The sequence below is a fragment of the Pristis pectinata genome, chromosome 16, assembly GCF_009764475.1.
Source record: "Pristis pectinata isolate sPriPec2 chromosome 16, sPriPec2.1.pri, whole genome shotgun sequence".
Lineage (NCBI taxonomy): Eukaryota > Metazoa > Chordata > Chondrichthyes > Rhinopristiformes > Pristidae > Pristis > Pristis pectinata.
The window spans coordinates 8,096,574-8,120,894 of NC_067420.1; the positions used below are offsets into that span (position 1 = coordinate 8,096,574).

The 24,321-nt window shown below is 45.9% G+C and overlaps 1 protein-coding gene across 1 annotated transcript in view; it reads left to right on the forward strand.

Moving 5' to 3' along the window:
• The window catches only part of LOC127579065 (tumor necrosis factor receptor superfamily member 5-like), a 95,355-nt gene that overhangs the window by 53,959 nt on the left and 17,075 nt on the right, over positions 1–24,321 (forward strand). The window contains exons 3-4 of the mRNA XM_052031700.1: positions 10,519–10,644; positions 21,312–21,455. Coding sequence (XP_051887660.1) covers positions 10,519–10,644; positions 21,312–21,455 — 270 coding nt within the window. The remainder of the gene's footprint in view (positions 1–10,518; positions 10,645–21,311; positions 21,456–24,321) is intronic.

Consider the following 24,321-nt stretch of genomic DNA (forward strand, 5'->3'; position numbering starts at 1 on the left):
AATTAAATACAGTACCCTAACTGAAGCCTCAAGTATATCTTATTATGATTTACCATAACTTCCTTGCTTTTCACTGCTCAGACTTCTGAACCATCTCCGTATATCATGATGAGACCTGCATCTCAGCCTGTGTATGTTACCGGTCATCTATTCCTTCGTTCCCTCTTAAGTTTCTCCCATTTAGTACATGTTGTGTCTCCTCATTCTCTGACCCAAATGTATCACTGCACAATAGGAGTGAAGTGTAAATGACCTGTGCTGGTTGCACTTCCCAGATTTATGCTTCTTCCTCATGCACTGTACACTTTTGAGGACGAGGCCAGTGTTGGTGTGAGGTAGGGAACACTTTGTATTTGAGGAAGTGGGTGGTTGGAATTGAAAACCAAACCCAGTGAGTTGATATACGGAACCGGAGTTGAGCTAATCTCAAACCAGTTACTGTGCTGACAGTCGGTGCTGCTGCCAGTCAATGGTCAACACCAGATGTCAAGCGTAAGGCCCTATCTAAATGGCAACGTAGTGGAAATTGTGGGGCTGTTCAAAGCTCTGCTGCAGTGGGCCAGATGGTTAAACCTGAATTTGCTCCTGCTCCTGTGGTCACAGGCCTCTTTCTTGGCCATTTCAGGGGACTTCATTCTCCCTCTTGACAGCTTCTGGGATCTTCAGTCTCCCCCTAGGCTGCTCTTGGAGTCTCCAACCTCCTTCTTGTCACCTGCCAATGCTTTAAGAGCTTCTATAGTTGTGTAAAAAGGGAAAAAAACAGTGAGGCCAAATGAGGGTCCTTTACAGACAGAGATGGGATAATTTACAATGGGGAATGTGGAAACAGCTGAGGGCTTTGATAACGTCTATCAGACTTGCCTTTTTCTGTAGCAGACCCATGACCAAGCCAATCTTGTCCTTGGAACAATGAGCATGAAGAGATGTGTACGAGGATAAAATGTGATTGTTACTGCATTAAAACTCTGCACAGTGTGATCTGAATGAATGAATCATTTAATTAGAATTGTACAATCAATAATTTTGAATCCATTTTGTGAGTTGCAACTATTTCCTGCTCACTTATTGTAGTTACTGTACATGAGGTGTGGTAAAATGGCAAAAGCAGTTACATTTATCAATGCTTTAGGTCAAACCAGGCAGTATTCCAACAAAACACATGCTGATGGGGAAAAGTTGCTTTGTACAGTCTGCAGTGAGATGTTAGCCCACAGTCATACAGTGTGTCCATGGACATACAAAAATCAGATTACTGTCAAAATATAAATCGCAAAGTTGAATCCAATATGATATCAAAAGCAAACATGCATACATGTTTCATCTCAGTTTTGGGAATTGTGTTGCTTAAAAACACGGTACCTTTTGAACTTGTGGAAGTTTTGTGAAGCACAGATATATTCCTGGTTAGCACAGTGGATTCAGAAACAGATTCCCATTGTAGGAGTTCTTCTATCTGCTAGTATACTTCATCTGGATTATTTATCTAGGGTGTTTGATGTATTCAGAAAGGAATTGACAATGATGTTCTTGAACTTTGTGAATTATTCATTGATGTCACAAGCTGTCATCAGAATGCCTGATTATATTTTGGAATACGATTTGACAAGGTGCCCAGATACTGACAAGCACTGGCACATACTGCACAGGAGAATCCAATAAAGTTCCAAAGGACTGCCTTTGTTATGCACTTCTCCGTGCAGTGAATACAATCTGCATGTTGTAAGTCTGTTGTAAGCATTCGATGATGCATTTATTTCTCTCAAGCTTGCAAGTTCACTGCTTCAGTGGAAAGGAATGTTCAGACCCTGCTCAGCTTGTAAACTGTGTTTCAGCACTTCCTTTGCAGAGAAGCGACAGATTGATCCTAATAACGTGGCTCTGTGTCCACAGTCACAAGCGGCCAGATGGATTTATGAGGCAATTATTCAACATGTTGAGCTTCCCAGTGACTGTGTGAGTCCACTGAGTGGAAACCCAATTTCTTCAACCAAAGCCTCACCTAAGATTCAAATGATATACACACTATAATATGATCCAAACCTGCCAATTAATAGACTGTCACTTAATGGTCATGATCCTCTGGGATCCTTCATCTGTGGTCCTTTGTCACAGTGGTCTTGCAAGCTTCAGAGTATTCCTCAGCATGTAGTCCTGGACCAAGGTTTGCCAGTTGTAACATTTGGTTCTGGGCAACACCTTGGTCTGGAGGCAGACCAGAGGCACCTTTCACTGACTCGATGGCCTTTGAGCCTCAGTTGGTACTTGTCTCGGTGTGTTCCCTCAGGAACAGCCCTCCCCACATGCGGTCTTGTGTTAATGCAGCTATTTGGGGCAAAGCGTGGCAAGCACCCTTGCATCTGTTCACAGAATTTTTGGGCAAATGTGAACTTCAGAACCTCCAGTGCAGCCATCACAAGGGTTCTGGTTCCTTCTGGTCAAGGACAGAGACGTACAGAATGTGTGTGTAGGCTGTGGCTCACAGACTGTACCTCAGGCTAATGGACTTATGACCCTATTACCTTGCTGGCATTGAATCAGGATAGTTGCACACTAGCTCAGTTAAATAAAACCCTGTGATTCATTCTCGATATTACATGTTACAAATAATACATTTATACTTGTCTATTTAAACCCAAACTGTCTATACCCCATGACCAGCCATATGAACTAGTCTTCAAAGTGTGCAGGTGATCAGTCCTATCCACTCTTCCCTTGCTGGTTCCAACCCCATTCCCTAAAGAAAGAAGCTTTATGCCCTAGTAAGGTAAGGTGTTTTTATTAGTCAGGTGTACATTGAAACACACAGTGAAATGCATCTTTTTGCGTAGAGTGTTCTGGGGGCAGCCCGCATGTGTCGCCACACTTCTGGCACCAACATAGCATGTCCACAACTTCCTAACCCGTACATAGAACCATAGAACAATACAGCACAATACAGGCCCTTCAAACCACACCTAAGTCTATCTAACCCCTTCCTCCCACATATCCCTCTAACTTAAATTCCTCTATATGCTTATCTAACAATCTCTTGAACTTGTCCAATGTATCAGCCTCCACCACCACCCCAGGCAGTGCATTCCATACACCAACCACTCTCTGGGTGAAAAACCTCCCTCTGACATCACCCTTGAACTTCCCACCCAATACCTTAAAGCCATGCCCTCTTGTTTTGAGCATTGGTGCCCTGGGAAAGAGGTGCTGGCTGTCCACTCTATCTGTTCCTCTCAATATCTTGCATACCTCTATCATGTCTCCCCTCATCCTCCTCCTCTCCAGTGAGTAAAGCCCCAGCTCCCTTAGTCTCTCCTCATAATCCATACTCTCTAATCCAGGCAACATCCTGGTAAATCTCCTCTGCACCCTTTCCAACGCCTCTACATCCTTCCTATAATGAGGCGACCAGAACTGGACACAGTACCCTAGGTGTGGTCTAACTGGAGTTTTGTAAAGCTGCATCATCGCTTCGCGGCTCTTAAACTTGATCCCCTGACTTATGAAAGCTAACATCCCATAAGCTTTCTTAACTACCCTATCCACCTGCGAGGCAACTTTCAGTGACCTGTGGATATGAACCCCCAGATCCCTCTGCTCTTCTCCACTACCCAGAATCCTGCCATTAACCTTGTACTCTGCCTTGGAGTTAGTCCTTCCAAAGTGTACTACCTCACACTTCTCTGGATTGAACTCCATCTGCCACTTCTCAGCCCAGCTCTGCATCCTATCAATATCCCTCTGCAAGCTTCAACAGCCCTCCACACTATCCACAACACCACCAATCTTTGTGTCATCTGCAAACTTGCTAACCCAGCCTTCCACCCCCTCATCTAAGTCGTTAATAAATATCACAAAAAGTAGAGGTCCCAGAACTGATCCCTGCGGGACACCACTAGTCACAGCCCTCCAATCTGAATGCACTCCCTCCACCACAACCCTCTGCTTTCTACAGACAAGCTAATTTTGAATCCACACGGCCAAGCTTCCCCGGATCCCTTGGCCTCTGACCTTCTGAAGAAGCCTACCATATGGAACCTTGTCAAATGCCTTACTAAAATCCATGTAGACCACATTGACTGCACTACCCTCATCAATCTTCCTGGTCACCTCCTCAAAGAACCCTATCAGGCTTGTGAGGCAAGATCTTCCCTTCACAAAGCCATGCTGGCTGTCCTAATCAGTCCATGTTTCTCCAAATGCTCATAGATCCTATCTCTTAGAATCCTTTCCAACAGCTTACCCACCACAGATGTAAGGCTCACCGGTCTGTAATTCCCTGGACTATCCCTAGTACCTTTTTTGAATAATGGGACAACATTCGCCACCCTCCAATCCTCTGGTACTATTCCCATGGACAACGAGGACTCAAAGATCCTAACCGGGTAACTGCCCCTTTCTTATTCCTAACTTCCACCCATATTGACTCTAGAGAGGATCCTTCTACATTATCTACCCTTTCTGCAGCTGTAACTGTGTCCCTGACCAGTATCGCCACCCCTCCTCCTCTTCTCCCCCACCCCCCCATCCCTTTTAAAACACTGAAAACCAGGGATATTCAATATCCATTCCTGCCCCGATGTTAGCCATGTCTCTGTAATAGCCATAATATCATAGTCCCATGTACTAATCCAAGCTCTCAGTTCATCTCCCTTATTCCTAATGCTTCTCGCATTCAAGTAAATGCACTTTAGCACATCCACCTTACTACTTTTAGAACATAGAACAATTACAGCACAATTCAGGCCCTTCAGCCCACAAAGCTGTGCTGAACATGTCCCTACCCTAGAAATTACTAGGCTTACCCATAGCCCTTTATTTTACTCAGCTCCATATACCGATCTAACAGTCTCTTGAAAGACCCTATCGTATCAGCCTCCACCACCGTTTCTGGCAGCCCACTCCACGCACTCACCAGTCTCTGAGTGAAAAACTTACCCCTGACATCTCCTCTATATCTACTCCCCAGCACCTTAAGCCTATGTCCTCTTGTGGCCCCCAATTCAGCCCTGGGGAAAAGCCTCTGACTATCTACCCTATCAATACCTCTCATCATCTTATACACCTCTATCAGGTCCCCCCTCATCCTCCGTCTCTCCAAAGAGAAAAGGCCGAGTTCCCGCAACCTGCTTTCACAAGGCATGCTCCGCATCCCAGGCAGCATCCTTGTAAATCTCCTCTGCACCCTCTCTATGGCTTCCACATCTTTCCTGTAGTGAGGCGACCAGAACTGAGCACAGTACTCCAAGTGGGGTCTGACCAGGGACCTATATAGCTGCAACAATACCTCACGGCTCCTAAATTCAATTCTCCGATTGATGAAGGACAATACACCATATGCCTTCTTAACCACAGAGTCAACCTGCGCAGCCGCTTTGAGTGTCCTATGGACTCAGACCCCAAGATCCCTCTGATCCTCCACACTGCCAAGAGTCCTACCATTAATACTATATTCTGCCAACATATTTGACCTATCAAAGTGGAGCACTTCACACTTATCTGGTTTGAACTGCATCTGCTACTTCTCAGCCCAACTCTGCATCCTATCTATATCCCTCTGTAACCTCTGACAGCCCTCCAAACTATGCACAACACTCCCAACCTTTGTGTCTTCCACAAACTTACTAACCCACCCCTCACTTCCTCATCCAGATTATTTATAAAAATCACAAATAGTAAGGGTCCCAGCACACCACTGGTCACCAACCTCCACTCAGAATACTTTTGTAGCCTGTACTCTGCTTCTCCTTCCTCAAAGCCTCTCTACCTGTCAGATCTGCCTTTTCCCCATCCCCTTCTTCCTCTGACCTACTCCTCCGGTTCCCTTCCCCCTCGCAATCTGGTTTAAACCCTCCTGAACCACCCTAGCAGACCTGGAATGTGGGAGGAAGCCCACGCAGACACGGAGAACGTACAAACTCCTTACAGACAGTGGCCGGAATTGAACCTGGGTCGCCGGCGCTGTAATAGCGTTACGCTAACCGCTACACTACCGTGCCTACCTACTGGCCTCATCCAATCACATACTGTATACCTCTGCATGGCAACACATAACACTTTGTTTTAACCTGTCAGTGAGGGTGGGGTCATACACCCTCGTGAGTTGAAGATGGCTGTGTGAAGTTATTCTGGCATTTGTTGGTTTAGCTGAGAATCTCTATAATTGGCCACCCATGTCCTCTTTGTAGGCATGGATGAGTAAAACAAGCTCCCAGCAGCAGGGAGCAAAACAGCAACCGACAATTGTAAATCTAGTTCAAAAAACGTTGACCGTCCCTCCGCCTCTACAGATGCTGCTCAACCCGCTGAGTTCCTCCTGTAGTTTATATTTTAATCCAGATCCCAGCATCTGCTGTCACTTGTACCTCCATTTCAGAGAACAGACCGTTTGGCCTGTGTAACTCTCGCAAATCTGATAGTGAAGCCCCAAGACTTGTTTCTGGGAGAGAAAGTGTCTTTATATAAATACAAGCCTTTGGCCACATGTCTAACATGCAGAAACCATTCTGGGAACTCGGTCAGTTCACAGACCCTGCAGCGGCACGTTCGAGTGGACCCAAAGATTTTGGGGTTGTGGCTGATTACAAAATGCGCTGTGTCACAGCTGGTCAGTGCTGAGGTCTCCATTTACAGCAGCTTTCAACCAAAGTGTGATGCATTTCTCAATACAGTTGTGGCTAAGGGAGAGTGAGGGGGAGAGAGAGGGAGGGTGAGAGAGAGAGAGAGAGAGCGATTGCTCTCACCTCCTAACGTAGAGTTATAGAGTCACAGTGTTGTACAGCTCAGAAACAGGCCCTTTGGCCCAACTCATCCATACCGACCAAGGTGCCTAACTGAGGTAGTCCCATTTGCCTGCATTTGGCCCACATCCCTCTAAAGCTTTCATATTTGTTCAAATGTCTTTTAAACATTGTAATTGTACCTGCCTCTACCGCTTTCTCTGGTAGCTCGTTACACATACCCACCACCCTCTGTGAGGAAAAAGTTGCCCCTCAGGTTCCTTTTAAATCTTTCCCCTCTCACCTTAAGCCTATGCCTTCTAGTTTTGAACTCTCCTACCCTGGGGAAGAGACTGTGGCTATTCATCTTATCTATGCCTCTCATGATATTATACATCTCCAGAAGGTCACCCCTCAGCCTCCTATGCTCCAGGGGAAAAAGTTCCTGCCTATCTAGTCTCTGCTTGTAACTCAAACCCTCCAGTCCCAGTAGCATCCTTGTAAATTGTTCCCGCACAGTGTGCTGCTAGGTTAACTGGCTACTTACCCCTACATTAGGTGAGAGGCAGTAGAATCAAAGGGAAGTTGATAGGCACGTGGGGGAGAGAGAGAGTAAGTTGCAGGGGTACAGGAAAGGGAGCCTCCAGCCGGTTTCAGACTGTGGGTTAGCTCGCTTCTGTCTCCCCTGCCTGCACATTGGGGTGGTGGGGTTGTGGTCTGAAGCTGGGACCTCTCACCCTGCTGCTGGACGTGGGGTGTGGTGTACATGGTTCCTGGACTGAGGGCTTGGATGTGAATGCCAGGTGTGGCTGGTGTATGGTGGTGGGGGGGGGGGGGGGGAGGGAGGTCACCATTTAATGGAGCCACCAACCTTCTTTGTGGCCCCATTAAATGGTTTAAAGTACACAGTTTAATGGCAGGATCCTTTACAGTACTGACGTACAGAGGGATCTTTGGGTCCAAGTCCATAGTCCCTGAAAGTGGGAACACAAGTAGATAGATCAGTAAAGAAGGCGTATGGCATACTTGCCTTCATTGCCAGGGGCATAGAGGTTAAGAGTCAGGAACTCATGTTGTCATTGTATAAAACTTAGGGCAGGCACGGTAGTGTAGCGGTTAGCGTAACGCTATTACAGTGCCAGTGACCCGGGTTCAATTCCAGCCGCTCTCTGTAAGGAGTTTGTACGTTCTCCCCGTGTCTGCGTGGGTTTCCTCCAGGTGCTCGGGTTTCCCCCCACGTTCCAAAGACGTACAGGTTAGGAAGTTGTGGGCATGCTCTGTTGGCGCCGGAAACGTGGTGACACTTGTGGGCTGCCCCCAGAACACTCTATGCAAAAGATGCATTTCACTGTGTGTTTTGATGTACATGTGACTATAAAGATATCTTATCTGGTTAGGCTGTGCTTGGAGTATTGTACACAGCTCTGGTCAACCCATTACAGGAAGGATGTGGAGGCTTTGGAGAGGGTTCAAAAGAGGTTTACCAGGATGCTGCCTGGATTAGAGGGTATTAGCTACAAATTTGGATTGTTTTCTCTAGAATGTCGGAAGCTGAGGGGAGACCTGATAGAAATTTATAAAATGATGAGAGGCATAGATAGGGTAGACAGTCAGAATCTTTTTCCCAGGATAGAAATGTCGAATAATAGATGGCACGCATTTATGGTGAGAGGAGGAAAGCTTAAAGGGGATATATGGGTCAATACTCTTCACACAGATCAATTCATTACACATTGACGTAGTACAAGGTAAAACAATAACAGAATGCAGAATAGAGTGTAACAGCTACAGAGAAAGTGTAGTGCAGGCAGACAATAAGATGCAAGGCCATAATGAGGTAGATTGTGAGGTCAAGAGTCCACCTTATCATAACTGGGAACCATTCAATAGTCTTAAAACAGCAGAATATAAGCTGTCCTTGAGCCTGGTGGTACATGCTTTCAGGCTTTTGTATCTTTGCCCGGTGGGAGAGGGGAGAAGAGAAAATGTCTGGGGTGGGTGGGGTCTTTGATTATGTTGGTTGCTTTACTGAGGCAGCGAGAAGTGTAGACAGAGTCCACGGAGGGGAGGCTGGTTTCCGTGATGTGCTGAGCTGTGTCCACAACCCTCTACAGTTTCTTGCAGTCTTGGGCAGAGCAGTTGCCAGATGCAAGCTTTGATGCATCCGGATAGGATGCTTTCTATGGTGCATCGATAAAAATTGGTGAGGCTCAAAGGGGACCTGCCAAATTTCTTTAGCCTCTCGAGGATGTAGAGGCACTGGTGAGCTTTCTTAGCTGTGGTGTCTATGTGGTTGGACCAGGACAGGCTATTGGTGATGCTCTCTCCTAGGAACTTGAAGCTGTGTGAGCTCAATGACTGGGTAGAGAGTTCAAGAGATTCACCACTTGAAGAAAATTCTCCTCCACTCTGTCTTAAACAGCACCCCTTCCTTATTGAAATTGTGCCCGTTGATCCTGGAATCCTCTGCCAGGAGAAACTTTCTCCTGGCATCCAGCTTGTCAAGCCTTTTGGGGGGAATCTCCCCCCATTCTTTTAAGGTATCTTTATTAGTCACGTGTACATCGAAACACACCGTGAAATGCATCTTTTGCATAGAGTGTTCTGGGGGCAGCCCGCAAGTGTCGCCACGCTTCCGGTGCCAACACAGCATGCCCACAACTTCCTAACCCGTGCACCTTATTTGGAATGTGGGACAAAACCGGAGCACCCGGAGGAAACCCACGCAGTCACGGGGAGTATGTACAAACTCCTTACAGACAGCGGCCGGAATTGAACCCGGGTCACTGGCGCTGTAAAGCGTCACACTAACCGCTACACTACCGTGCCAGAATACAGCCCTAGTCTACTCAATCTCTCCCTAAATGGCAAACCTGCCTTGGGACCACATTACCTCTATAGCAAATATATTTTTCTTTCAATTAAGAAGGCCAAAACAGTACGTGTTTCTCCACGTATGATCTCAGGAAGGCCCTATAAAATTGCAGTAGAGCTTCTTTAATTATCTACTCAAATCCTCCCGCAATAAAGGTCAACATGCCACTTGTCTTCCTGATCACTTGCTGCATCTGCATGTAGGCATTGTGTACAACTGAGTGTTGTGCACTGTGATGTTCTGGTCATGCTGGAAGAGCAGTGTTTTCAGGAATGAGCTTGAGGAAGTGTAAGTGTGTGAGGGTGTGGTAGTGTGCTCAGCGTATCCCCCGCTGCTAGTGATTGATGATGCATTCAACTGCCTGTGAGGCTGGTTGTCTGGATCTGGCATTTGGAGCCGTACTTACTGATCTTAACTGCTTATGTGGAGTCATTGAACTTTGCACAGCATTGCATCAAGGTTCCCAGGGTCTCCCCCCACTACATGTGTCTGGGGAGTGTCCCAGCCCTCTGAGGATAAAGGACGCCCACTAGCGAGGCTTTAGAGAGCTCAAAGTCTCTCGGGTCGGGACAGAATTTCAGGCAGTCCCAGTGCATCTCCCCTTTAACAGGTGAAGGCTGGTTTTAAATTGTGCTGGCTGGCCTTAGACTGGGCTCCCTTCTGGTGAATGTAACCAGTCAACAACACGGTATGCACAGGCTGCACACAGCTATCATTGAATAAGTAGGTAACATGAGATGGTTATGTTGTCTGCCCTGCAGTTCACGGGTGTGGGTTAATTGAAATTCCCACGCTTGTTTTTGTGAGATATTAAATTTAATGCTCCTTTGATTCCTACAGTAGTATAACCCTTCCTGCACTGTTGTAAGGTTATGAGGCTTCTATCTTCTGATGTAATGTGGGAGAACTAAAATGGGTTCAATTTTTTTCCAGGTTCGTACATGAAGAAGGAATGCAATAAAACAGAATACCCCGCTTGTCAGCCTTGTGAAAATGGCTTTTACCAGCGGGAGTGGAACAGGGATGCTCACTGCAAAAAACACTCACCTTGTGATTCTGGCAAGTGTCTTTTACTTTTATTAATCAAGTTGTGTTTAATAATTTCCCACCCCTGTCATTGTGGTGTTTGTCTCTTTAGTGTTTGCTTGGGCTTTGTTATCCACCTAGTCTGATATGGCTGACTTGCCCTAATCTCTCTTTTGTCCCCCATCTTGCACGTGGTGTGCTGAGGCTCAGTTGATAGCTCCGATGACTTTGAGTTTTGACAGCTGTGGGATCAAGAGTTTCTTCAAAGACCTTAGCTCGTAATCCAAGCCGTCACTCTGTTGCAATGCGGAGAAGGTGTTGGTGGGGCAGCCTTAGGTTAGATGGAGAGGAGGTGTTAAAGGCAGTCTCCTTTTTCCCTTTCAAATGGCAGGAAAACATCTCAACAGAGGGAAGAAGGTCAGAGGAGTATCCCAGCATCCTGACAAATATTCACTCCTCAGTCAACATTGCTGATGCAATATATATGGCCATTGTCAATTTGATGTATTGAGAGATGGCCATGAGAAACCTGGTTGCTGTGTTGTCTACCTTAAAGCATTGTCTACTTGTCCTAAGCACTTCCCACAGGTGTACTGGCTCCCTATGCAGCAGTAGTGACCGCTCTTTAGAAGTACTTTATTAACTGTAAAGCAAATGGGTATCTCCTGAGATGATCATGGAGTCCTACAGCATGGAAACAGGCCCTTCGGCACACCTCGTCTGTTCCAATCATCAAATACCCATCTATCCTAATCCCATTTACCAGCACTTGGTCCATAGCATGCTCTGCCCTGGCAATCCAAGTGCTTCTTGTGAAAGGTGCTAAATGAAAGTGCTTTTTTAAACACCTTTTCAAAATCTTTTCAGTATAGTCTTTGGCCACTTATTTCACCTTCAGGGACTTGATGCAAGTAAGTCTCCATGCTAAAGTTTTAACAATTAGTTCTGTCTAATTGTTTTGATTCCTATATAAATGCCTTTGATATATCACAGAGCAAAACACTGGAAGTTTAATGGTGAAGAAAGGACAGTGTTACTTCACTAATCTGTAATGTCTGATGAAACAAAACAAATAAAAAATGAAAGTGTTGATTTATGCTAGGATTCCTTGATTCCAACCCTGCTTACCCCTTACCAAGTGACCAGCTCTGGTGTGCAAATTAACCCTTAGCCTCATTGGAAGTGGAGTGGGTTGGAGCTGTGAGCTCTTGCACTACCCTCCATTTCTGGTGTGAGTCAGTAAGAACTTTAGGGAGGGTCTATTTACTTTGGACTGGAAGTCAATGTGAATACTGGGAATGGGAAGGTCAATATTAATTTTGGCCCAGACTATCATTAGTTCATGGGACAACACTGGAATCCATTGTTAAGGCTGTGGTAACAGAAAATACGATGAGGCAGAACCAACATGAAAGAGAGATGAAATTTATCAAACCTATTGGAATTCTTTGAAGAGGTTGATAAAAGGAAGCCAGGAAATATTTAGATTTCTACAAGATGTTTGATAAGGTCCCACTTAAAAAAAGTTGTTGCACAAGATAAGAGCTCATGGTTTTGAGGGTAATAGTTTAGTATGGATAGACGATTGATTACAGACAGGAAAAAAAAGAGCAGGGATAAACTGGTCACTTTTCAGGTTGTCAAGCTGTAACGAGACAGGTGCCTCTGGGATGAATGCTGGGGCCTCAACAGCTTACAGTCTATAACAATGAAAAGGTAAAGGGACTGAGTGTAGTGTATCCAATTTTGGTGACAATGAAGTGATAAATGGGGAAGGAACTTGTAGGGAGGTGGTGAAGGGAAGGCTGATCAAAGAGTACCCTGTTGGTGCTTTCTCCTCTAATTCCTTGATCTCTTCGGCCATAACTCCATCTTAAATATATTCATGTATTTAATAATTTGACCTCAGTTGTTTTCTGTGGTGGAGAATTCCACAGGTTCTGTGGGTGAAGAAATTTCTCCTCATCTCAGTCCTAATTAGGTTACCCCATATCAATCGGGTGTGACCCCTGATTCTGGTCTTCCCATCATCGGTAGGCACAAGTGGTGCAGTTGGTAGAGCTGCTGCCTACCACCTCCAGCGACCTGGGTTCAATCCTGACCTCAGATGCTCTCTGTGTGGAGTTTGCACGTCCTCCCTGTGACTGCATGGGTTTCCCCTGGGTGTTCCAGCTTCCTCCCACATCTCAAAGATGTACGGGTTGGTTGGTTAATTGGCCACTGTAAAATTGGCCTTTGTGTTCAGATGGAATTAGTGTAGGATTAATGTCAATGGGGGCTTGATGGTCAACACAGACTTGGTGGGCCAAAGGACTTATTTCCACTCTGGATGATTCTGTGACTCTATCAGGAATATCCTTCCTGCATCTCGTCTGTCCACTTTCAATAATGTCCTCTCATTCTTCTAAAATCTACTGAATATAGGCCCAATTGTCTCAATTTCCCTTCATCCTGTCATCCTGAGATCAAAGTCAAAGTCGAGTTTATTGTCATATGCATATACATTTATGCACAGGTGCAATGAAAAACTTACTTGCAGGAGCATCACGGCACATAGCATCAGATAAGCAGCATTCACAAGAAAAGCATAAATTATACACAATTTATACAAGAAAGAACACAAATGGAACAAAAAAAGTCCATTTTAGTGCAAAGTGGTCATAGTGTTGCTAAACTGTAGTGATTAGGGTTGTGTTGGTTGCTTCAAGAACTGGATGGTTGAAGGGAAGTAGCTGTTCCTGAACCTGGTGGTGTGGGACTTCAGGCTTCTGTACCTTCTGCCCGATGGGTAGCTGCGAGAAGATGGCATGGCCCGGATGGTGGGGATCTTTGATGATGGATGTTGCCTTCTTAAGGCAGCGCCACCTGTAGGTACTACCGATGGTGGGGAGGGATGTGCCCATGATGTATTGGGCAGAGTCCACTTCTCTCTGCAGCTTCTTACGTTCCTGCGCATTCAGATTGCCGTCCAGACCACGGTACAGCCAGTCAGGGTACTTTTTGGGATCAGCCTTGTGAATCTTTACTGCACTCCCTCCATAGCAAGAGCATCAGTTAAACAGAGCAAAACTGCACACAGTACTCAAGGGGTGATCTCACAAAGGAGTGGTCTCAGAAAGGCCGTGTACAATTGCAGTGAGACATCTCTGCTCCTTGGTTCAAATGCTCTCCCTTGCATAGATCATTTGCCTTGTTAATTGCCTGCTGCACATGCATGCTCACTTTCAACGACTGTTGTGACACCCAGGTCTCGTTGTACCTCCCCATTTCTTAATCTATAATCTCTGATAATTTGCCTTCCTGTTATTGCCACAGAACAGATAACCGCACATTTACCCACATTGCACTGCATCTGCCATATATCTGTCCACTCCCTCATCCTGTCCAAATCACCTTGGAGCTTCTCTGCATCCTCCTCACAGTCCACACTCCACCCAGCTTTGTGTCATCCCACACTTGGAGTTGTTGTATTTCAATTCTGTCATCTAAATCGTTATTATATATTGTGAATAACCTTCCTGTTTTACTTCTGTCTTAGCTGGGAATGTGGGATGGCTTATTGTAAATGGGTGGTTGATGACCACCATGAACTCGATGGGCTGAAGGGCCTGTTTCTGTGCTGTATCTCCTCATGACTCCAAGACTCTAACAATCCATGTGCTCCTTAAATGTTTGCCATTGCTGATTAACAAATAACCCCATAAGTGAGGTTTTCCCAACTATCTTGGCTATCTTTCACCTCCTACCATCGTAGTTTGCTTTATTCAGATGTAGCAGCCAAGCCTCAGAATGCACGACCTCAGTCTCCACCTTATTAATGAATTCTATCATTTTGTGGTCACAACTCCCCAATGGGGTCTTGCTCAAGAGTGCAAATGAGTCGTTTCTCATAACACAATACCCAGTCTAGGATAACCCACTTCCTGTTTGGTGCCTTGATGAAATGGTCCAGAAAGTCACCCAGGAAATCCTCCTGACTGCACGTCTCTAATTTCTTGTTTAATGCAACGTTACCACTACTGTTTGGGGCTCTTTCTACAGTCCCCATGAGCGTTTCCTGCCCCTTTGTATTTTTTAGCTGTGTCCACACAGGGTCCCTGTCATCCAAGCTGATATCCTTTGTCTCTAACCAATGCCTTTTCCTTTTTGCCTGTCCTTCCCAAGCATTGAATACCTCTGGATGTTCGGTTCCCATCCCTGGACCCTCTGCAGCCAAGCCTCTGTAATAATCTAATACCCGAGCACATACGTTTGCGTAATTAATTCATCCACGTTATTGCGAATGCTCTGTGCGTTAAGACACACTAGAGTCCACGACTCTACAGGGCTTTGGTGAGAGCACACCTGGAGTAATGCCTGTAGTTTTGGTCTCCTTATCTAAGGAAGGGTTGGATGCAGTGCAGAGAAAGTTCATTGGATTGATTCCTGCGATGAAGTGGGGTTGGTAAATTGGTTTATTATTGTCACATGTACCAAGGTACAGTGAAAAACTGTGTTTTGCAGGTAATCCACGCAGATTATTTCATCACATCGGTACACCGAGCTAGTACAAGCTAAAAGCAATAACAGAATGCAGAATATAGTGTTACAGTTACAGAGAAAGTGCAGTGCAGGTAGACAATAAGGTGCAAGGCCATAACGAGGTAGATTGTGAGGTCAAGAGGCTATTTTATTGTACAAGAGGACCATTCAATAGTCATAACAGTGGGATAGAAGCTGTCCTTGAGCTTGGTGGTACGTACTTTCAGGCTTTTGTATCTTCTGCCCAATAGGAGGGGGGAGAAGAGAGAATGGTGGGGTCCTATGAGGAAGGATTAAGTACAATGGAATAAAGACATAAAAGACTAGAAACTCTCAGCAGGTCAGGCAGCATTTGTAGAAAAAGAAACAGTTCAACAGAAGGTTACATGTGAAGGGGTTTGTGGTTGAGAATTGGTTGGCAGGCAAGAAACAGAGGAGGAATAAACAGGTATTTTTCTGAGTGACAGACAGTGACTAGTGGATGTTACAGGGACCCAGTTATTCATAATATTTATCAATACTTTGGATGAAGGAACCAAAAGCACTGTTCCAATGTGATTTAAACAAGTTGGTTAAGAAGGCAAAAGTTGCAGTTTAACATGAATAAATGTGAGGTTATGCACTTGTTTCTAACCACAGAAAGAAAGTATTATCTCAAAGGTGATAGATTGCGGAAAAAGGAAGCTACAACACGACCTGCGTGTCCCTGTACGTCAGTCACTGAAAGCAGCAAGCAGTTAGGAAGGCAAATGGACTGCTGGCCTTCTTTGCAAGAGGATTTGATACAGGAGCAGGGATACCTTACTGCCCATGTACAGGGCCTTGGTGAGACCCTGTACAGTTTTGGTCTCCTTATCTGAGGAAGGATGCTCTACCCATGGCGGGCAGGCACCAAAGGTTCACCACACTGATCCCTGGGATGGCAGAATTGGTGAATGAGGGAAGGGAGTGGGTCGGTTAGGCCAATGTTGAATGAAGTTTAGAAGAATGAGAGGGTATCTTGTAGAAACCTAGAAAGCTCTAACACAACTAGACAGACTAGAAACTGGAGGGTGTTCCCTGTGGCCGGAGGGACCAGAACCTGGAGTCACAGTCTCAGGATATGGGGTGTGCCATTTAGAACCTAGATCGGGAGAAATTTCTTCATCCAAAGGTTGGGAATCCTTGGAATCCTTGCCCACAGATAACAGTGAGGGCCAAGTCATTGTTCAAAAAGATAGATATATTTATCAGTGCTGAAGGGTTCAAGGAATGTGAGGAGAAAGATAAAGAAATGGATGATCAGCCGTGATCTGTTCAATTGAGAAGCAGGCCTGTTGGTCTGAATGGCCTACTCCCAATCCTACTTCCTATGTTTCTGTCTTTCTGGGTTCAGCTCCAGGATGTCCCTGCAGGAGTTCCTTAGGTTGGTGTCCTGGGCCCAACCATCTTCAGCTGCTTCATCAGGGACCTTCCTTCCATCATAAGGTCAGAAGTGGGGATGTTTGCTGATGATTGCACAATATTCAATTCCATTCACAACTCCTCAGCAAAAGAAGCAGCCCATGCTTATATGCTGCGAGACCTGGACAAAGTCCAGGCAAGGGCTTATAAAGTAACATACATGCCACAAAACTGCTGGCAATGACAATTTCCAACAAGGGAGAGATTGACCACCTGCCCTTGACATTTTGTGGTATTGCTATCATTGAATCCCCACCATCAATGTTCTGAGGGTCATCGTTAACCAGAAACTCAACTGGACCAGCCATAGAAATACCTTGTCTATAAGAGCAGGTCAGAAGCTGGGTATCCTGCAGTGAATGACTCAACTCATGACATCCTAAAGCCTTTCCACCGTCTGCAAAGCAAGTCAGGAGCTCGATGAAGTACTCTCTATTTGCCTGGATGAACACAACTACAATACTCGCAAGAAGCTCAACGCCATCCAGGACAATCAATTGCCCTAAACATTCACACCGGTATATAGTGGCTGCAATGTGCAGCATCTGCAAAATGCAATGCAGTTAGTAGTTCCCCAGGTTACTCTGACAGCAAATTCAGATTAGTTCATTGTTATATACACCAGGATGCAATGAAATCCCTTGCTCACGTGAAGGTCACGGTGTATACATGGTAGTAAATAATAAGTACAGCAGTAGATGGAGCGATGAGCACAAAATAGCAGAAGGGGGGAAAGTACAGTGGTGCAAACTGAGGTAGTGCAGAAAGAAATTCTAAAGCGACAATAATGGAAGAGGCAGAATTAAGGGTTCGAGAACATGACCCCTCCCAAATCTATGTCCTCTCCTGCCCAGAAGGACATGGGAAGACCATCACCTGCAGGTCCCCTCTAAGTCACTCACTACCCTGAACTGGAAATATACCTCTGGTCCTTCATCGTCACTGGGTCTGCAGTGGCTCAAGGCAGCAGCTCACCACCTTCTCGAGGGCAGTAAGGATGGGCAGTTAATGCTGGCCTTGTCTGTGATACCCAGAGCCTGCAAATGAATAAATAAAGACAATTAGGATATAGAACATTACAGCACAGTACAGGCCCTTCGGCCCACAATGTTGTGCCGACATTTTATGCTGCTCTAATATGTATCTAACCTGTCCCTCCCACATAGCCCCCCATTTCTCTATCATTCATGTGTCTATCTCAGAGTCTCTTAAATGTCCCTAATGTATCTGCCCCCACAACCTCTGCAGGCAGTGCATTCCATGCACCCACCACTCTGTGGAAAAAAAAATTACCCCTGACATCCCCCTTATATCTTCCTCCAATCACCTTAAAATTATGCTCCCTCATGTTAGCCATTGTCACCCTGGGAAAAGGTCTCTGACTGTCGACTCGATCTATGCCTCTTATCATCTTGTACACCTCTATCAAATCACCTGTCATCCTCCTCCTCCCCAAAGACTAAAGCCCTAGCTCACTCAACCTATCCTCATAAGACATCATAATCCAGGCAGCATCCTGGTAAATCTCCTCTGCGCCCTCTTTAAAGCTCCCACATCCTTCCTATAATGAGGCGACCAGAACTGAACACCATACTCCAAGTGTGGTCTGACCAGAGTTCTATGGAGCTGCAACATTACCTCGTGGCTCTTGAAGTCAATACCTCGACTAATGAAGGCCAACACGCCATACGCCTTCTTGACAACCCTATTGACCTGCGTGGCAACTTTGAGGGATTTATGGACGTCGACCCCAAGATCACTCTGTTCCTCCACACTGCTAAGAGTCCTGCTATTATCCTTGTATTCTGCCTTCAAATTTGATCTCCCAAAGTGTATCACTTCGCACTTTTCCAGGTTGAACTCCATCTGCCACTTCTCAGCCCAGGTCTGCATTCTATCAATATCCTGTTGTAATCTACAGCAACCTTCTACACTATCCACTACACCACCAACCTTTGTATCATCAGCAAACTTACTAATCCATCCTTCCACATCCTCATCCAAGTCATTTATAAAAATCACATAGAGCAGGGGTCCCAGAACAGATCCCTGCGGAACACCACTGGTCACTGACCTCCAGGCAGAATATGCTCCATCTACCACCAACCTCTGTCTTCTATGAGCAAGCCAGTTCTGAATCCACACAGCCAAGTTTCCCTGGATCCCATATCTCCTGACCTTCTGAATGAGCCTTCCATGAGGAACTGTATCAAATGCCTCACTAAAATCCATGTACACCACATCCGCTGCTCTACCTTCATCAATGTGCTTTATCACATCCTCAAAGAATTCAATCAGGCTCGTGAGGCCTGACTTGCCCCTCACAAAGCCATGCTGACTGTCCCTAATCAGCCTATGCTTCTCCAAATGCCCATAAATCCTCTAAGAATATTCTCCAGTAATTGGAAGATATTTTGGGATGTGTAAGTACAAATTTAGGGAGTGCATTTTGGGGTGAGTCAGGGTGAATTTTGAGGAGAAGGCTTATTGTGAAGTTTAGGGGTGAGATGTCAGTGAGAGGCACTAGAAGCAGTTCAAACTGTGGGAGTCAATAGGAACTGCTGGAGGAGAGTCAGTGTTGACTGGGAGGTGCTGGGGTCCTGCAGAACTGCCGTGGGGTCAGGGTGAATTGTGGGTGCGATGGGGACAGTGTACAGACTGTGAAGTGTGGGAGCAGTTCTGAGATGCATTCTGCTACCAGGGACACCTTCGGTTACAGGTTCCCGGGCACCTGGGCTGTCTGTGTAGGTAAAAGCTGCCTATTGTGAGTGCAGAACTAAGCAGAGAAAGGGTGTGTGACTGCATCTTGTCTCATTAGACTGATGTTGCTGGTAAAGGACCTCCTTCCAGTAATGTCCAGAAATACTTAAGTCACACCAAAGCTCCGCCCAAGTTAATTCAGAGCTTCCTGCCAAAATTATAACACCAACCAGTAATTACAGGTGGAATTCCCCACTCTTTGTTTATATATAGAGGGGTGAGGTGTCCTTCTAACTCAGTTCAAATGTGGACTTCTGAACGTGGGAATTTTCAAGTGTTGCTTAAGCCAATGAGAATGAGGAACATTCCCCAGCCGCAACCAGAGGGCTTGAAGCCTGCATTATTTTAGCACACTGTAAAATGGTTTAGGTCGGAGATAAGATCACTGAACCAGGAGCAGCGACTTGGAATTTATGTCTCTTTCCCCAAGTTGCTGCCCTGTTAACTTGAGGAAATCAATTTGCACATCTTGCTTGATCATCTCACTACCGAGTTGAGTTGTTTGGTGAGGGGACTGTCTTTTTTATCTGCCAGCATTGTTTGTTTGGTTTAGCCTGTGGAAAATGTTAACAAAAAAGTAGACCAATCCAAGTTTGAGTAGGCAAGGGCTGCCACACCACACAAAGCTGGTCTGGTCCATCAAGTGTCTTGCTACATAAGCCTGCTATCATAGAAGGTAGAACATAGAATAATAAAGCATAGGAGGAGGGCCTTCGGTCTACGATGTTTTGCCAAACTAACTTATTCATTGAATAAATTATCCCGGTGTATGACTGAGGCCAAAATTCACTTTTTGCTCTCAGCTTCCTTCAGGGAATCTTTTGGTGTCATTTCCAGGCAGGGGATAGAACACTGGGAATACTCAGCGGATCAGTGAAGGTAGAAAGAGATTTAAGGTTTCAGGTCAATGACCTTTCATGATTACAGATCTGATGAAGGGTTTCGGACCTGAAACAATAACTCTTGTTTATTTCTCCACAGATGCTGCCTGACCCGCTGAGTGTTCCCAATGCTTTTTGCTTTTATTTCAGGTTTCCAGCATTTGCAGTTCGTTGCGTTTGGATTCAAAGCAGGATATTGGGAGATGGCTGGAAGTCCCCTGAAATCTGTCCAATGTTTAGACAGTTTAGCCGGAGGACACATTCGCACACTAACTAATCATGAAAAAATGCTTTTTAATTTTGAGAACCAATGTTGCCAACCCCTTTGACGAGCTAAAGAAGATTCCAACTGAATTAAACTTAAAGATGTACTCGATTGCTTATCACAGATGGACTCAGCTGGTGTTACCATGTTAATGATCACGGTGATGAGCTTTGCTCAAAGCCATTTTGAAAAGGGTTGAAACCCTGAACTAGGATGTCAGGATCGGGAGGCTTAGCGGTTGGGTGGAGGGAAAGGATGGTACATTCAACAAAGCTGTGTCCTAGGTTAGCAGAGGCAGCCAGTGCCCCAAGGACAGAGAGAGTGGCAAATGCAATGGATACTTCAGCAAGAGACGGCCATCCCTTGATGGCAAAGATCAGTACGTGTGGAGAATTTGAGAGGAGTGCTCAGACATCTTCATGAGATGCAGCTTGGAGGGAATTAGAATCCATGGCAAGTGCACACAGCCTCCTCATTCCACCCTATTACAGTGTAGTTACTGGTTAAATTACTGGACTAGCAGTCAGAATTCTGCACCCATAGATCCAGAAACATCTGTGGAATGTTAATTCAAGTAACTAAATGAATTTGGATTTACAAAATAGTTTTAGTATCAGTTCAGGGGCAATTAGGGATGGACAAGAACTACTGGCATTCCAAGTTGTCATCTACATCTAGCGAACAAATAAATAAAGAGAAGGAACGCGGATTAATTCTGGGTCCTGTGCAGGCAATGAGGCCCAGGTTTTTTTAGGGTAGGTTCGGGAGTTGAAGAGAGTCGTGTCCTCTTTCTCTGAGATGTGTTGTCTAAGCTGATGTCTATTTTTCAGGTGAATTTGAAGTCATAAAAACCGGTGACTCAGTCAATGATGTGGTGTGCTTGTGTAAAGAAGGGAAGCACTGCCCTAACAGAGACTGCGAGGTCTGCAGGGACGATGACGTTTGTCTGCCAGGATTTGGAGTCAAAACCCCAGGTGAGACGCGGCGCTAAAAGGCAACAGCTGAACCAATCCCAACATGGCAAAAGATCTCAGGGGCAATTTAACTTGCAAAGGTTGAATGACCAGGGCAATCTTTGATGGGCTTATTAAATAACAATTCATGTTTTTTGTGCTATGTGAGAGGAGGCCATTCAGTCCATCATGTCTATGGTGGCTCTTGGAGCAATCCCATTCCCCCACTGTAACCTATGCTCTCTCACATTCCCATTAACTCCACACCTTACCCCCACCTGCCACTCATCTACACTCAGGGCAGTTTACATCGGCCAGTTAATCCACCGACCCATGTCTCTTTGGGATGTGGGAGGAAACTCCGGGGAGGTTGGGGGGTTGGTGGGGAACTCATGAAAACTCCACACAGACAGCACCGGAGATCAGGATTGACCCCTGAGTTGCTAGAGTACGAGGCAGCAGCACTAATTGCTGCAGCGCTGTGCTGCCTTGTAGTGTGCAGCGGGAATAGGTTGTTTAATTTCATGCTTAATGTTCTTGTCAAGTGTGACATGCCCTCAATCCCAAAGTATTGGCGATGTGGCAGAGAGTGAAGCACTCACACAACTGACTTCACCCACTGAGTGGCATATTGGAGAACTCCAGCGACCCAGGGTCAATCCTGACGTTGAGTATTGGTATAGGTATTGGTTTATTATTGTCACTTGTACCGAGGTACAGTGGAAAAACTTGTCTTGCATACCGATCGTACAGGTCAATTCATTACACAGTGCAGTTACATTGAGTTAGTACAGAGTGCATTGATGTAGTACAGTTAAAAACAATAACAGCACAGAGTAAAGTGTCACAGCTACAGAGAAAGTGCAGTGCAATAAGGTGCAAGGTCACAACAAGGTAGATCGTGAGGTCACAGTCCATCTCATTGTATAAGGGAACCGTTCAATAGTCTTATCACAGTGGGGTAGAAGCTGTCCTTAAGCCTGGTGGTATGTGCCCTCAGGCTCCTGTATCTTCTACGGGATGGAAGAGGAGAGAAGAGAGAATGACCTGGGTGGGTGTGGTCTTTGATTATGCTGGCTGCTTCATGAAGGCAGCGAGAGGTAAAGACAGAGTCCAAGGAGGGGAGGCTGGTTTCCATGACGCACTGGGCCGTGCCCTCAACTCTCTGCAGTTTCAGTGCTGTCTCTGTGGAGTTTGCACGTCCTCCTTGTGACCATGTGGGTTTCCCTGGGATTCTCTGGTTTCTTCCACATCCCTAAGTGTGCTGGTAGGATAACTGGAAGCTGAAAATTTACCTCTAGTGTAGGTAAATGACACAAGGAATCTAATGGGAGTTGATGAGCATGTGAGAGAGAGAGAGAGAGGGAGAGAGAGAGAGAGAGAGAATCTACAGAGAAATAATGAATGGGGAATGGGATTGATGGGTTTGCTTTGCAGGGAACACTAAGTATGTTAAAATAAGTAAGTTAAATATGCTCAAGGCTTCTCCTACACCACAGCTCATCTCTTGGCACTGAGCGATCTGTTAAAGGCCATTGGGAGAAATTGCTTGTTTATTTATTAGCAAGTGGGGCCCAGTGAGAGCATGGATTAAAATCGTATTGGAATGGTAGGAGGGATTACCTTATATCATCCAGCATAATCCAGCAATCAACATCTCCAACTGAAGGTCTTCACCTCTGTGTCCCAAAGGTGAAAACCGTGGAGGAGACACGAGACTGGATACCGGAACCCGGAACAAACAATAAATTGCCGGAGGAACTCAGTGGGTCACACAGCACCCGCGGATGCAAAGGAAATGGTCGGCATTTCAGGCGGGCATCCTGCATCAGTACGGAGAGTGTGGAGGGAAGGTAGCCAGTATATAGAAGCGAGAGGGAGGGCTGAGACGGGCTGGTAGGTGGCAGGTGGAACCAGGTGAGGTGGGGGATGATGGGCAGATCGAACCAGGTGGTGGACCGGATGGGAAAGGTGAGAGGAAACTCGGGTAGATAGGTGGGTGATGGGCAGGTAGGACCCAGTGAGAGTCGAGGTAATGACGGGGGAGGGATGAAAAAAGTGATGGAGACCCAGGGTGGAAAGGTGGGAGTGGGAAAGGAACATGGGGGGGGCGTATGGGTTACCTGAAACTGGAGAATTCATTGTTTATGCCGTTGGGTCATCGACTACCCAGGTACAGCATGAAGTACCTCTAGTTTGCATTTGGCTTCATTGTGGCAGTGGAGAAGGCTGAGGGCAGACAGATCGATGTCGGAATGCGAAGGGGAGTTGAAATGCATTGAGATTTGCATTGAGGACAGATGAGTGGACCAGGGAGTCATGGAGAGAGTGGTCTCCTTGGGAAGTTGGGGGGGTGGGGGGGGGAACAGGAGGAGAGGAGAAGCTGTGGCTGGTGATGGGTCCCTGTTGATGCTGAGAATGCAGCAGTTGTACTTGACCTGAGGTGAAATGAGATCGACGTATTATTGTTCTTCATGGTGTCCTAGTTGTTTAAAATGTATTTGTTAATATGATGTGGCTATCGGTGATTACATCAGCCAATAACACTCACCGTCAGTTGATCATGAAATGACCTTGTTGGGTCATTCAGAGAGCACGTCATCCACTGTGTCTCTTCCTTATTGACTGCACCCATGCTCCCCCGAGACTCACTGGGGTTCGGGTCCCTCCCATATCCCCTGAGACTCATCAGGACCCTGGTTCCCACCCACTACCTAGTGTGGGGCCCCACACTCCCCTTTTGTAACGATGTGCTGAATGGTCAAATGTGAGTTTAGGTTTTGGGAAAAACCATGGGGAGCATAGCCAATCATTCTCAATCCTGTTGACTGAATCTTTCCAACTGAGTAGTTCCATTGGCTTGTTATTTGGGTCAGGAATGTCAGCT